Source organism: Penaeus chinensis, chromosome 9 (assembly GCF_019202785.1).
Source record: "Penaeus chinensis breed Huanghai No. 1 chromosome 9, ASM1920278v2, whole genome shotgun sequence".
Classification (NCBI taxonomy): Eukaryota; Metazoa; Arthropoda; class Malacostraca; order Decapoda; family Penaeidae; genus Penaeus; species Penaeus chinensis.
This window is the reverse complement of record NC_061827.1, coordinates 23,338,527-23,354,377: the sequence shown is the minus strand read 5'-3', so window position 1 is coordinate 23,354,377 and position 15,851 is coordinate 23,338,527. Positions and strand designations below refer to the sequence as shown.

The following is a 15,851-nucleotide window of genomic DNA, read 5'->3' as shown; positions in this document are numbered from 1 at the left end:
AGTACATTTTCTCAGATTCCTTGGCTGAGGGGGGAATTGAGCTGACTTGAGGTGTTTTCTTTTTTGGCTTATACTGCAGTAGTAGTCAGTATTTCTCAGCAATATTTGATTTGTGAATAAAGTGGCACTCTTCTTTATTTTAACATACCCATAGACATATATTGGCTCATTATTTTTACAACCTTATATGTGACACACATACACACACAAACGCACACACACTCACGCACCTGCACACACACAAACACACACGCATACACACAGACACATATATCATATATATGTATATATATATTCATATATATATATATATATATATATATATATATATATAACTACACACACTTACATATAGGCATGCATATAAGTATATATATATATATCTGCGATTATATATATATGTATCTATATATATACATATATATACATATATATCTATATCTATTTCTATATACATATAATATATATACACATATATATGTACACACACACATATATATACATATATATATGTATATGTACATATATACATGTATATATATATATGTACACACACATACACACATATGTATGTATATACATATATACATATATATGGACATATATGGATATATACGTATATATGCATATGCATGTATATATATACATATATGTATATATAATGTATATATGTATATATACATATATATACGTATATATACACACACATATATATACATATATACACACAACTGCGGTGATGGTCCCGCCACGACAACTGTAAAATTGGTCTACGCTCCGACTATTGGCCCGAGCCTGATCTCATGGAAAATAATCGATATATCGCCTTGAGAAGTCAACGCAAGTGTCGTAGGGGAAGTCGCCGCCGTGGCATAGGTGTTACCGCGCCGAATTGTAGTTGATTAGGAAGGGCATGCAATCAGACATATAACCTCTCAATAGTGAACTGAGAGAGGCCCCGCAGTGGAATGAATGGTTGTTAAAAAAAAGTATATACATATTTACACACACTCAGTATATGTGTGTATGCGCCCGCTTGAGTGTATCCAGATTGTATATATGTATATATATGTAAATATGTATAAATGTACATATATATAAATATATATGTGTATGTGTGTGTCACTAGGCCTTCGTCGTATAATGCGTTTGGGAAATTAGACCAAAAACACGTAAAATCATTTAGATTTGTAAAAGACTCGTACATACACCTCACTGTAGAATTATATCTTATAATGACTAATCTTTGATTTAGAAAGTAACCTGAGTGGTTTTGACATCGCACATGAGAAGTGATGCGAAGCCACAATCACACATTTAAAGTACATACGGAACTGAAGAAAATTTGCCAGTAGTCGGCTGATTAAAAATACATAAAAACTCAATCGGCTTTTGAATCCGAGACGCTCTTGAAGTTTCCCTGCCATAATTGTCTATTACTTATATTGAGTAATATTTTCAGTTCAGTGTAATTTTTAAACACCTATCTATGCATTTAATGATGCATTGATACAATTCGTTTACTATTCATTGTGCATAAAACACACACTGATACATTTGTTCGTATGCGTATTTTCATACTTGCCGAAAAAACCCAAAAAACACAGGGTAATCAAATTAAACTTAATTCAAATAACTTCATTGATATGACTAGCATACGTAATACTTTTATTCAGCGTAATGAGAGTGCCCAGCACATTCCCATTCCTCGAGCCAGTGTTCCCAATTCGGAACCGGGTCCTCAGACGGCTCCAGCGGCAGGAGGCATGAAGGCAGCGGCGGCGGCCTGGTACTTCTTCACCAAGTTGGCTACAGCGGGAGGCATGGCTGGAACAAGGCACAATGAAATGTCTTCAGTGCGTAACTCGCATACTTAGGTTGCCGGCTCTTTGTTTAAGATTTTTTTTCATGAATTAGTTTTGTCGAAGTCCGAACTACAAGAGGTTGGTATTCTGATGCAAACATAGCAGTTGAATTTTACTAGGGCAAGTATTCCAGGGGAATTATGTTGCATATGCAACCAAATAGACTTTTATATAAGGGCTGCTCTCGCTGTGAAAGTAGCATTCTTGCATAAGTCAAGGACAGTCACAACCTTCGACCACCATTTGTCATCAATATTTAAATAAAGACATAGATAAATAAATTGATAATTATAGGTAAACAAATAAATTAATGAATTAGTAAAGAGATGAAAAGGTTATACATCTACTTACTGGGTGGCGCCGTAGGAGCTCCCGGGACGACTGCAGGGGCGGGGGCGGCTCCGGGGGCGGGCGTGGTGTGGAGGGCGTTGAGGGCGTTGATCTCCTCGGGCGTCGGGATGAAGGACTGGATCATGGCCGGGGAGGGGGCGAAGGCTCCTGCCGCTGCTTCAAGGGGATGGGTAAGGTTCAAGGAAGTCTCTAAGGGTAATCGTACTACACGCTCTTTACAAGTAAAATCGAGTTATGATCAATTAATCATGAATCAACTAACTTATAAGTTGAACAGAAAAATTATGAAAGAAGAACAGGGACTCATCTGGAGGCATGGCTCCGCCGAAGCCGCCTGGGGGAGGCAGGGCAGCAGCAACAGCCAAAGAGGCGGCGAAACACAACACTACAGCAGCATTCATCTTGATGTCTGAAGAAAGAAAACACTCCGGTCTTACCTTAAGACATGGGCTTGCCCTCAAACCTTTATAAATAGTATGTTAAAAAATGATGCTTCTCTCTTCACCGAAAATGCTATTATTTCATCTAATTAAACTGATTATCAATTGGAGTTATATTAGTCTTAAGAAGCTGAGCAAGAGATTAAGTTGAGGAGCAGGGTGACAAGCTGCGCTTACCTCCCGATCCTTCGCAGACTCAGGGGCCCAAGGCGTGTTCGCTCATTTATATACCCAAGCTGCTGTCACGTGATGGTTGACAGTTGACACGCACGTCTGGTTCGTAGGCTGAGAATTCTGAAAGGTAACGAACAATTCTGTATAAATGTTCAGGGCAAAGTTCACACATACAAATATAAGCTGGTAATCTATTATCATATTTCACGCAGTGTATTGCACAGGATTATTATTAATTATTATAAATTTTATCAATATTGTCATTAGTATCAGTACCATTATCATATTTCTATGGATGATCATAATTATAGTTGTGGTCAAGATCATGATTAATCGTTGTGATCATCGTGGTCATCTTGATGAAATAAGTAAATATTGCAGTTGATATGCGTGAAACATTCAACGATAAACTTTCACTGATGCGAAAAAAAGGTATAATTACCAAGAGGTTACTGTATTGGTTATTTACTAAGTTAAGCGACATTGATCGATGATAACCGTGTTACAGTCGATAAAATGACACATTCGGAATGTTCTTAATTTCCTTTCGACCATATTCCTATTCTACGCAAATATATTTTCGATAGCCTAACATTAATCGCATTTATTCTAGATGAACAGCTCTTTTTTCCTTGATAAAAAAACATTTTTTTTCTTGAAAAAGAAATTGCTTTTTCCTTGATTGAAAAGATTTTTTCCCTTGAAAAAGGTGCTCTTTTTTTCCTTTATGAAAAGGAAAACCTATTTTTTCCATTGCAAAAGCAAACAAACAGTTTTTAATAATTTAGACCTATTTGTGCATAAAAGACATATGTACGTGTGAGGTTGTTTTCATGCGTATGGTCGTGCTGCATAAATGACAAGGGATGATCAAATTAAACTTGAATTGATATAACTTTATTGGTTTGGCTAACATACATAATATTGGTATTCAACGCATTGAAAGCACCCAGCACATTCCCATTTCTCGAGCCAGTGTTCCAGATTCGGAACAGGTTAAGGATTTACTTACCTGGTGGCGCCGTAGGAGCTCCCGGGACGACTGCAGGGGCGGGGGCGGCTCCGGGGGCGGGCGTGGTGTGGAGGGCGTTGAGGGCGTTGATCTCCTCGGGCGTCGGGATGAAGGACTGGATCATGGCCGGGGAGGGGGCGAAGGCTCCTGCCGCTGCTTCAAGGGGATGGGTAAGGTTCAAGGAAGTCTCTAAGGGTAATCGTACTACACGCTCTTTACAAGTAAAATCGAGTTATGATCAATTAATCATGAATCAACTAACTTATAAGTTGAACAGAAAAATTATGAAAGAAGAACAGGGACTCACCTGGAGGCATGGCTCCGCCGAAGCCGCCTGGGGGAGGCAGGGCAGCAGCAACAGCCAAAGAGGCGGCGAAACACAACACTACAGCAGCATTCATCTTGATGTCTGAAGAAAGAAAACACTCCGGTCTTACCTTAAGACATAGGCTTGCCCTCAAACCTTTATAAATAGTATGTTAAAAAATGATGCTTCTCTCTTCACCGAAAATGCTATTATTTCATCTGAGTGCAATTTAAACTGATTATCAATTGGAGTTATATCAATCTTAAGAAGCTGAGCAAGAGATTAAGTTGAGGAGCAGGGTGACAAGCTGCGCTTACCTCCCGATCCTTCGCAGACTCAGGGGCCCAAGGCGTGTTCGCTCATTTATATACCCAAGCTGCTGTCACGTGATGGTTGACAGTTGACACGCACGTCTGGTTCGTAGGCTGAGAATTCTGAAAGGTAACGAACAATTCTGTATAAATGTTCAGGGCAAAGTTCACACATACAAATATAAGCTGGTAATCTATTATCATATTTCACGCAGTGTATTGCACAGGATTATTATTAATTATTATAAATTTTATCAATATTGTCATTAGTATCAGTACCATTATCATATTTCTATGGATGATCATAATTATAGTTGTGGTCAAGATCATGATTAATCGTTGTGATCATCGTGGTCATCTTGATGATGAAATAAGTACATATTGCAGTTGATATGCGTGAAACATTCAACGATAAACTTTCACTGATGCGAAAAATAGGTATAATTACCAATAGGTTACTGTAATGGTTATTTACTAAATTAAGCGACATTGATCGATGATAACCGTGTTACAGTCGATAAAATGACATTTGGAATGTTTTTAATTTCCTTTCGACCATATTCCTATTCTAAGCAAATATATTTTCGATAGCCTAAACATTAATCGAATTTATTCTCGATGAATACGAAGGCGGCTCTTTTTCCCTTGATTAAAAAAAAAACATTTTTTCCCTTGAAAAAGAAATTGCTTTTCCCTTGATGGAAAAAAATATATATCTTGAAAAAGAAAGGTGCTCTTTTTACCCTTTATGAAAAAGGAAACCCATTTTTTCCCTTGCAAAAGCAAACAAACTGTTCTTATCATTTCGATCCATTTGTGCATAAAAGACATATATCTGTACGTATGAGGTTTTCATGCGTATGGTCATGCTGCATAAATGACAAGGGATGATCAAATTAAACTTGAATTTATATAACTTTATTGATTTGGCTAACATACATAATACTGGTATTCAACGCAATTAGAGTGCCCAGCACATTCCCATTTCTCGAACCAGTGTTCCAGATTCGGAACAGGTTCCTCAGACGGCTCCAGCGGCCGAGGGCATGAAGACAGCAGCAGCGGCCTGGAACTTCCTCACCAAGTTGGCTACAGCGGGAAACATGGCTGGAACAATAAAGCTTCTTTAATGAAATATATATACATTTGTATGTTTTGTATGTTTGTTTTTTATACCCTTAAATAAAATACGTATATAGAATATGTTCTATATGTTCAGTATGTGCATCTATTCTAACGATACTGTATTTCCGATTGCATTCTAATATCTACATGGTATTTATAGACCGATGATATTTGTTGCATAACTTGCGATACACTCCTGACGACTCTTCGTTTAGGAAATATTTCACGAATCAGTTTTGTCGAAATCGCAATTAAAAGAACACACACACATACACACGTACACGCACACACACACAAATCTCTCTCTATATATATATGTATACACATATAGTCATGTACGCGCCCGCCTGAGTGTATCCAGATTATATATACATACATACACTGGCGCGATGGTCCAGCGGTTAGAGCACTGGACTCCGACCCTCGTGGTCCTGAGTCTAATTCCCCGTCACGGCGATCGTAAAAATGCCTGCACTCTGACTGCTTGCTCGAGAAAACGACATATCGCCTTGAGAAGTCTATTGTATACAGGTTATATATATGTATATATGTATATATGTATATATGTATAAATGTACATATATATAAATAGATATGTGTATGTGTGTCGCTAGGCTTTCGTCGTATAATGCGTATGGGAAATGGGACCAAAAACCCGTAGAAGCATTTAGATTTGAAAAAGACTCGTACATACACCTCTGTGTAGAATTATATCTTATAATGACTGATCTTTGATTTAGAAAGCAACCTGAGTGGTTTTGACATCTCTCATGAGAAGGGCTGCGAAGCCACAATCACACACATTCAAAGCACATATGGAACTGAAGAAAGAAAATTTGCCAGTAGCCGGCTGATTAAAAATACATAAAAACTCAATAGGCTTTTGAATCCGAGACGCTTTTAAAGTTTCCCTGCAATAATTATCTATTACTTATATTGAACAATATTTTCAGTTCAGTGTAATTATTAAACACATATGGATGCATTTACTAATGTATTGATACAATTCGTTTACTATTCAATGTGCACTTATACATTTGTTCGTATGCGTATTTTCATACTTGCCGAAAAAAACAAACCCACAGGGTTATCAAATTAAACGTGAATTCATATAACTTTATTGATATGACTAGCATACGTAATACTTTCATTCAGCGTAATGAGAGTGCCCAGCACATTCCCATTCCTCGAGCCAGTGTTCCCAATTCGGAAGAGGGTCCTCAGACGGCTCCAGCGGCAGGAGGCATGAAGGCAGCGGCGGCGGCCTGGTACTTCTTCACCAAGTTGGCTACAGCGGGAGGCATGGCTGGAACAAGGCACAATGAAATGTATCATTATTACAATATATATTTCGATGTGTTTTTTTATTATTGTTTTTATGTCTCTGGAAAGAGAATATATAAATACAGTGTGCACTGTGTGTACAAAATGTGTATGTAACAATTACGTTTTTCCGACTACCCTCCAGTATATACATAGTATTCATGGTCAGATATTCTTTGCATAGGACTTCGTCTAAGAGATATTGCATGAAATAGTTCTGACGAAATCCTAGCTATTGAGAGATTTGTTCTTGTATATGATTTTGTAAAAGTTAGAAAACTAAGTATCCAAAAGTAATTATGTTGCATCATGTAAGAAAATTATGAATTGTTGCAAACAAATAGATACTTAAAAGATGAATAACTAAAGACATTCATAAATATCTAAGATAAAAGTGAAAAGTTCCAATCTACATACTTGGTGGCGCCGTAGGAGCTCCCGGAGCGACTGCAGGGGCGGGGGCGGCTCCGGGGACGGGCGTGGTGTGGAGGGCGTTGAGGGCGTTGATCTCCTCGGGCGTCGGGATGAAGGACTGGATCATGGCCGGGGAGGGGGCGAAGGCTCCTGCCGCTGCTTCAAGGGGAAAGGCAATAAGTATGGTCATGTAGAGGTTATTTACAAGTAAAATCGAATTTTAATTATTAAAAAAAAAAAAAAAATCAATTAATCAATAAAAAATAAAAATAAATAAATAAATAACAAGGACTCACCCGGAGGCATGAATCCGCCGAAGCCGCCTGGGGGAGGCACGGCAGCAGCAACAGCCAAAGAGGCGGCGAAACACAACACTACAGCAGCATTCATCTTGATTGTCTGAAAACATCGTGTTTGTATTTTAGAAATTGTATTTTTTGCTCTACTATATGTAAAGTAGAAGGAAAAAAATCAGGCTTTACCTAGTACTGGAAATTGTATAGTTATAAGCCATACATTTGATATTTTCATTTCTCGATATGTACAATAGTCTTACGAAGCTGAAAAACAGATTAAGTGGATAAGCAAGACGACTCACTTGAGTTTGGACGCGTTGACGTTTACCTCGGCGATCCTTCGCAGACTCAGGATCAACGCCTGTTCGCTCATATATATACCTAAGCTGATGTCACGTGACGGCTGACAGTTGACACACGTCTGGGCCCGGATTTATTAAACTTTCTCGTTAACGTCTCTCGTAACATTTACGAGAAGTATCAACGATTTCTCAACTAGCGACATTACGACCCATTTCCAAGCGCCAAACAACGAAAGGGGTCTCGTAACCGTTACGACCGTATTTACTATCGCTAGGTATCATAGTCTTTATTTCCTAAAAGAACGGCTCGAACGACCAAACAGCGTTAACTCTAAAATCGACCAATCACAAAGCGCTAACCGCTGAGCTGAGACAGAACTAATGAGGTTTACCAATAACAGTTTCTTTATGAAACATTCACTTAAAATGTGATTAAACAGGATTTCTAAAATGATGTTCAATTCAGTAAGGCAGATAAAGAAAAGTCATGAGACTTTAATGCCAGTAAATGTTTTTTTTTCTAGTTAGAGTCAGGGGTCAATGGGTCACTTTCATCAGTAAATGCCTTTATTAATCTTCATCACCTTTATCAATAAATTCTGATATCTCTATATATATCTATAGCTATATCTATATATTTATATCTATTCATATGCAGTAAAATCACAAAACATATAAGTATATATAAATAAATGCATAAATATATAGACATGCATATATATATATACATATGAAAGCACACACATACACACACAAATATATGTATATTATACACATACATCTGTGTCTCTAGCTCTTTCTCTCTTTTTTACTCAGTACTTTTATCACATTTATGTTTTTTTCTTTCAAAAATATGTCAAAAGCATTTCATTATAATTTCATAAAGAGAGTATGATACACTACAACAAATTTGATAAAGTTTTCTTTTCTCATGATTCATCTGCAAGTTAATCCCTTGCTTCCATAATATTATATATGGTTATTAAGAGGTGTGTTTATATACTGATAACATTTGTTATTGAATATTTATTATAATTTGTTGTTCTAAAGAAAAATAGTCAAACTGATGGAAGTTATGCATATTCATTCAAAATTCGTTTTTGATGTTGTGTCAGAAATCCTTTAACTCTTGATAAATTAAACTTGTTGAGTGATTTACATTAGACTCGCAATAAGTGTTTCTACGGCCTCCGCGGATCGGCAAAGGCTTATTTACATTAGCCATATTATTTTTTATGTAACTATGCCTCCTAAATGTATTGTTCTTACACATTAATTGATTTCCCCAAAGAAAAGTCACATGTGCACACTCTTGAAGGTATTTATGAGGCTGATATGAGCGGAGGAGGGTCGCCACCATGAACGGTACGAGTGGTTTCGGGCACCCGCAGAAGTTTCGCGTACGTGTTTACGACTTCGGAAGTGTTTTGAAATTAGGCTCGCTGCGAGAAACGAGGAAGTAGCTTGATTTACGATGTAAACAAACCTCCTGCAATCTCGTAATTACGTTAGCAGACTAATAAGTCTGAAAGACAACAAACAATTCTTAATAACTGTTCCAGAGTAAAGGCCACACATAAAAACGTAGGACTATTTTTATATTTCACACAAACAGTGCAATACAATGGATTTCAGAACGTAGTAGATGTGAATACTGTAATGTTATAATCCTAAGATATGTTTTGATCATTATTACTGTAATTACTACCATTATTGCATATCAGTATAATTACAGTTACTGCTGATGTTGCTGGTATCGCTATGGTAATTACAAGTATTATTATCAAGGTTATTAGTATCATTATTCGTAGATTTTCCATTATCATTACTATGGTCATTGTTGTCATGGTGATGATGATGAAACACGTATATATCGCAGTTATTATTCAACAATAAATTTTTGATTATGCGATTCACGAAGTACTGTACTGGTTATCTACTAATTTAAGCGAAACTGAGCGATGGCAACGGCGTTATGGTCGATAATTTTTTTTAACTTTAAATTTGAAATGTTTCTCTTAATTAGGTTTCAATCCTTTCTTCAATCTTTATTCGTCTATTCTCCATGCAATGTAAGTTATATTCGATAATCGTGTCATTATTTCTATTTGTCTTTGATAAATGAAAAAACTGCTATTTTTACTTTTCTTGCTAAAATCAGATTTTATGCAAATGTCGTCATGATGATATCTTCCTGTCTATCGTCCTCTTCTTATGCAAATACAGCACTGAATCTTTTTCATCCGTTTTCCAAGACATTCCATATATATGTATATATATACATACATATATATATATGCATATATATATATATATATATATATATATATATATACATATATATATATATACATACATACATATATATATGAATATATATACACACATACATATATATATATTCATATATACATATATATATATATATATATATATATATATATATATATATATATATATACACACACACACATATATATAGGTATGTACATATGTATGTGTAAATTATTAAATATATATATATATATATATATATTTATATATATATATATATATATATATATATATATATATATTCATATATACATGTAAATAAAAATATTCATATTGCATACAAACACACATATATATACATGTATATATACATGTATAAAGATATACATACATATGTATACATACATATATAAATATATATATAAATGTTTATATATATATATATATATATATATATATATATATATATATATCTACATTTGCATAAATACGCATATATGTAAGAAATATAAATATATATGTAGATAGATAGATAGATAGACAGATATATGTATGTGTGTGTATATGAATATATGTATATATATATTTATATATATATAAATGTATGTCTGTGTGCTTGTGTACATACATGCATATATATATATATATATATATATATATATATATATATTTATATCTATATTTACACACACACACACACACCCACACACACACACATATATATATGTATGTATTTATATATAGTTTTATATATATATTTATATATAGTTTTATATATATATGCATATATATATATATATATATATATATATATATATATATATGTGTGTGTGTGTTTCGTTCGTCTTTCTAATTTATATTGAACGATGTTTTCCATTTAACATAATTATTTACCACTGATCATTTCAACATTTCATTGCTTCTGGATTGCCTTTTGTCAAGTTAAAACTGTTCATCTATTCGTAGAGAATGTCTCTAAATAGATTCTACATTATTTTCGTCTATGTAAAACTTGGGGCAGTCCTTACACGGAATAGTGTAAGGACTGCCGCACTGTTCTCAACTAATGTTTTTTACGGATACGTAAAAACAATATCAATTCCAGCTTCTGCCAACTAACAACCTCAGACGTATTGCTGCTAAAGGTCCTGACCCCAAATATTTTGATCGCTTTAGAACGGTAAATCCCTCTATTTTATATTTGTATGGCCTTCCTAAAGCTCATAAACAGGCTGTCCCTTTAAGGCCTATTATTTCGTCTTGCAACTCAGTTAGCATTTGACTCTTGGCTAGCGAGCATTTTTCTCCTTTTATGGGATCCTCTTTTAGTAGTCATATTAGAGGAGGAAATTAGTGAGTTTTGATGTAGATTTCCCATTTAATAATGTCCTGTTTGACGATGTGCAAGATTTTCTAGAAAGAAAACTTTCTTCATCTTGCACACACACACACACACACTCATACACAGACACACACACACACACACACACACACACACACACACACACATATCTATATTTATACATATATATTTGTATATATAATTATATATATATATATTTATATATACATGCGTATATATGTATTTATATACTTTGTATATATATATATATATATATATATATATTATATATGGATTAAAAAAAGTAATAATCTAAAGTCAACTAGTAAAAACAGCTCAATTCCCATGAACATCGGCTGAGAGAACCTGGGACAATGTAGAATCGCTCTAGTCATGCGGGGCACAAAGACAATATTTGGTTATTGTTTCTGCAATTGAATGCAACGGCAGCAGTTTCAGGTCACCAAAGACTAGCTATTTTACATCAAATTTCTTATGTTTGAGCTTTCCCCTGGAGCAAGTATGAACTTTTGTTCGTTACCGTTCAGATTTGTCAGTCTACGAACCAGACGTGTGTCAACTGTCAATAGTCATGTGATATGAACATCGATATATATATATATATATATATATATATATACATATATAAACATACATGCATATATATATATATAAATATATAAATATATATATATAGACATATATACGTACATAGAAATATATATATATATATATATATATATATACATACATATACATTTATGTGTGTGTGTGTGTATGTGTATATATGTATGTATATATATTTATTCATATATATATATATATATATATATATATATATATATATATATGCACACACACACACATCTGTGGTCTCCTGCGTCTGCGAAGGATCGGCGAGGTGAGCGTCATAGCGTCATCCTGCTCATCCACTTTAACTGTTAGTAAGTTTCTAAAGGTTATTGTAGTTTCCTTTTGTGGTCGGTTTTGTTGTGCTGAGATAAGTCTGAACGCATGGTATATCTTTTGGTGAAATAAGAAACTTTTACGTATCACATCCTTTTAGAATTTTTAAGTGCAAGCTTTTAAGGTGAAACCTGAGTGATTCCATATCAACTTTGCAAAACAGAAAAAATCGCGATTTTAAATATGGGCACAATGTTTTCAGACATCAAAATGAAGGTTGTTGTAGTGTTGTTTTTCGCCGCCTCTTTGGCTGTTGCTGCTGCCGTGCCTCCCCCAGGCGGCTTCGACTACATTTATACATTTATACTAATACATATGGGAAACATAAAGAAAATTGAGAATATATTCCACTGTATATTTATTTTTTCATTCATTCATTTTTTTTTAATCCGTGCCTCCCGCCGTGGCCACCTTGGTGCAGAAGTACAAAGCCGCCGCCGCCTGATGTCCCTGCCTTAGATGCAGAGCTCTGGGCGTTACATGGAGGAAAGAGGAATATGAGAAGAGCTTTTATTGAGCTAAAGATCGGTGGTACATGTAATGACCACGACCGTTAATCTCTCCTTGTTGTTTTCATCATTTCTTATCAGTACGATAGGAGTAGGTTATATATAAAGAAATTTATGTATATGAATAAAATTTGTATGTATGCACACATATGTGTAAAGATGTATGTGATAATGATACATTTCTTTATATTATCCAATCATCGATATATATGCGTGCGTGCGTGCATATGCATGCGTGTGAATGTGTGTGTATATATATGTATATATATACACACACATATATATATACACAGTATGTTTACACACACACACACACACACACACACACACACACACACACACACACACACATATATATATCGACGATAGCATTATTGTCTCTACCCACACCCGTACACTTAGAGTCCATGCCTGGGCGAAAGAAAGTGAGGAGCAGGCTGTTGCTCATGCAACAGGGGTCTCTCCACGCAGCTGTGGATCCAAAGGAACGGCAAAGACCGATACGATTTGGCACCAGCGGAGTCGCAGGAATTGCCAGAATGAACTGCCTTCGGGACTCCGGATTTTTCCTCAGGGTTGACTCCCGAAGCCTTTTCATCTTCTAGATACCACAAGGCAGTGGATTGTTTGGTATATGGTAGACTCTCATAGCCTTTAACCATGCAAGGACTGAACTACAAGGCAGCAATTGTTTTGTGTAGGGTGAATTCCCATAGTCTTTGACCTTACACGGACTGAACTACAAGGCAGTAGTCGGGCATGACTATTGCATCTATGTAAGACTAACCCAAAACTTGCAAATATATATACATATACATACACACACACACACACACACACACACACACACACACATATATATATATATGTATATGTATGTATATATATACACACATCAATGTATATATAAAAATATGTACATATACATACATACATACATGATTATACGTATACATATATACATATATAAACACAGTTAGACTGTGACCTACATGCACATCTATTTAATCATAATTCAAATTCTCAATAAATGAATTACGCTCACTAGCTTTGCAGTCGATTAATGGTTGATTTATCGAAACCTAGGCTTAGAGAGACATTATAAATATGTATTCATAAAACTGGTTTTATGTATGTATGGATTTGTATATATGTATATATATACATACAGTATATACATACATACATATGTGTGTGTATACATACAGTATATGTATATATATGTATACATACAGTATATATATGTATGTATACATACAGTATATATATATGTATACATACAGTATATATATATGTATGTATACATACAGTATATATACATATATATTAATTTATATATGCATATATATATATGCATATGTATATATTTATATATATATGCGTAAATGCATACATATGTGTGTATACATATGTACATACATACACACACACACACTCAAATGTATATATATATATATATATATATACTTATATCAATCCATCTGACACATACACAAATATATATTGATGTATACAGGTTTGTTTCCACGCGTATGTTCATACAATGAATAATCAAATTAATATTGAATTTATGTAACTTTACTGATATGACTAGCATACATAATACTGTTATTTAACGTAATGAAAGTGCCCAGCACATTTCGATTCCTCGAGCCAGTGTTTCAAATTCGGAGCAGGTTCCTCAGACGGCTCCAGCGGCAGGAGGCATGAAGGCAGCGGCGGCGGCCTGGTACTTCTTCACCAAGTTGGCTACAGCGGGAGGCATGGCTGGAACAATGAAATATACCATTAATGAAATATATATATTTTTTATAACCCTTTAATATGTCCCAAGAAAATATTCGTATACATAGTGTTCTATATGCACAATATATACATATATATATATATATATATATATGTATATATATATATATATATATATATATATGTATATATATAAATTGTTACGCTTAGTGAATTTCTAACTGCCTTATAATATACACATATTACTATTAATTAATAATAATATTAATAGCATAATACGTCGAAATCTTAATCATAAGAAGGTTGTACTTTGATATGATTGTTTTCAGAAAACTAGAAAATTACTAGGGCGAGTATCCAAGGGGAATAATGCTGTACTATGTAAGAGCAGTTCTGTTTTTGCATTTTGTCATATTAATGTAGTGTGAAAAAGTTTTTATTTTTTAAAATGTTTTTTCTTTTCTTTCAATCAGGGATCGTCCATTTCCTCAACACACACTTTGCCTCACTTTTCCAATAAACAAATAAGCAAATACATAAATAAAAAAAATTAATAAATAAGCAAAATAACTAAAATTAAAAATCAATAAGACAGTTATGAATCTACTTACTCGGTGGTGCCGTAGGTGCTCCCGGGACGACTGCAGGGGCGGGGGCGGCTCCGGGGGCGGGCGTGGTGTGGAGGGCGTTGAGGGCGTTGATCTCCTCGGGCGTCGGGATGAAGGACTGGATCATGGCCGGGGAGGGGATGAAGGCTCCTGCCGCTGCTTCAAGGAAAGGGCAATGTCCATGGAATTCACATATGCGAGATCAGATGTAGAGGCTGTTTATATGTCATACTGCATCATAGTAATAATAATAGCAATAACAATAATAATAACAACAAAGACTCACCCGGGGGCATGGCGCCTCCAAAGCCACCTGGGGGAGGCAGGGCGGCAGCAACAGTCAAAGTGGCCACGAAACACAAAACTACAGCAACCTTCATCTTGTCTGAAAAAAAAGATACCTACACTTAACAAAGAAAACGTGATTTTTGCTTTGCTACAGCAGTCTAGCGAAGCCGAGTAAAAGACTCAAGGGATAAACAGGAT

The 15,851-nt window shown here is 35.0% G+C and overlaps 3 protein-coding genes across 3 annotated transcripts in view; all 3 read right to left on the bottom strand.

The window, feature by feature from the left end:
• Positions 1-1,623: 1,623 nt before the first annotated feature.
• On the bottom strand, positions 1,624-5,565 carry LOC125028717 (skin secretory protein xP2-like). The gene is made up of 9 exons (XM_047618197.1): positions 5,488-5,565; positions 5,302-5,329; positions 4,521-4,583; positions 4,150-4,251; positions 3,843-3,998; positions 2,834-2,851; positions 2,524-2,625; positions 2,217-2,372; positions 1,624-1,827 (listed from the first exon to the last, which is right to left on the bottom strand). Exons 1-9 carry the CDS (start codon positions 5,563-5,565, stop codon positions 1,742-1,744), a joined length of 789 nt encoding a protein of 262 aa, XP_047474153.1. The 3' UTR covers positions 1,624-1,741.
• Positions 5,566-6,687: 1,122 nt separating this feature from the next.
• On the bottom strand, positions 6,688-7,940 carry LOC125029173 (zyxin-like). The gene is made up of 4 exons (XM_047619024.1): positions 7,921-7,940; positions 7,619-7,721; positions 7,326-7,481; positions 6,688-6,891 (listed from the first exon to the last, which is right to left on the bottom strand). The coding sequence occupies exons 2-4, from the start codon at positions 7,710-7,712 to the stop codon at positions 6,806-6,808; spliced, it is 336 nt and encodes a 111-aa protein (XP_047474980.1). The 5' UTR covers positions 7,713-7,721; positions 7,921-7,940; the 3' UTR covers positions 6,688-6,805.
• A 6,633-nt stretch (positions 7,941-14,573) lies between these two features.
• The window catches only part of LOC125029172 (E3 ubiquitin-protein ligase TRIM33-like), a 1,323-nt gene continuing 45 nt past the window's right edge, over positions 14,574-15,851 (bottom strand). Inside the window, exons 2-4 of the mRNA XM_047619023.1 lie at positions 15,652-15,750; positions 15,369-15,524; positions 14,574-14,778 (exon numbers count right to left, since the gene is read on the bottom strand). Coding sequence (XP_047474979.1) covers positions 14,693-14,778; positions 15,369-15,524; positions 15,652-15,745 — 336 coding nt within the window. The 5' untranslated portion in view covers positions 15,746-15,750 and the 3' untranslated portion in view covers positions 14,574-14,692. The remainder of the gene's footprint in view (positions 14,779-15,368; positions 15,525-15,651; positions 15,751-15,851) is intronic.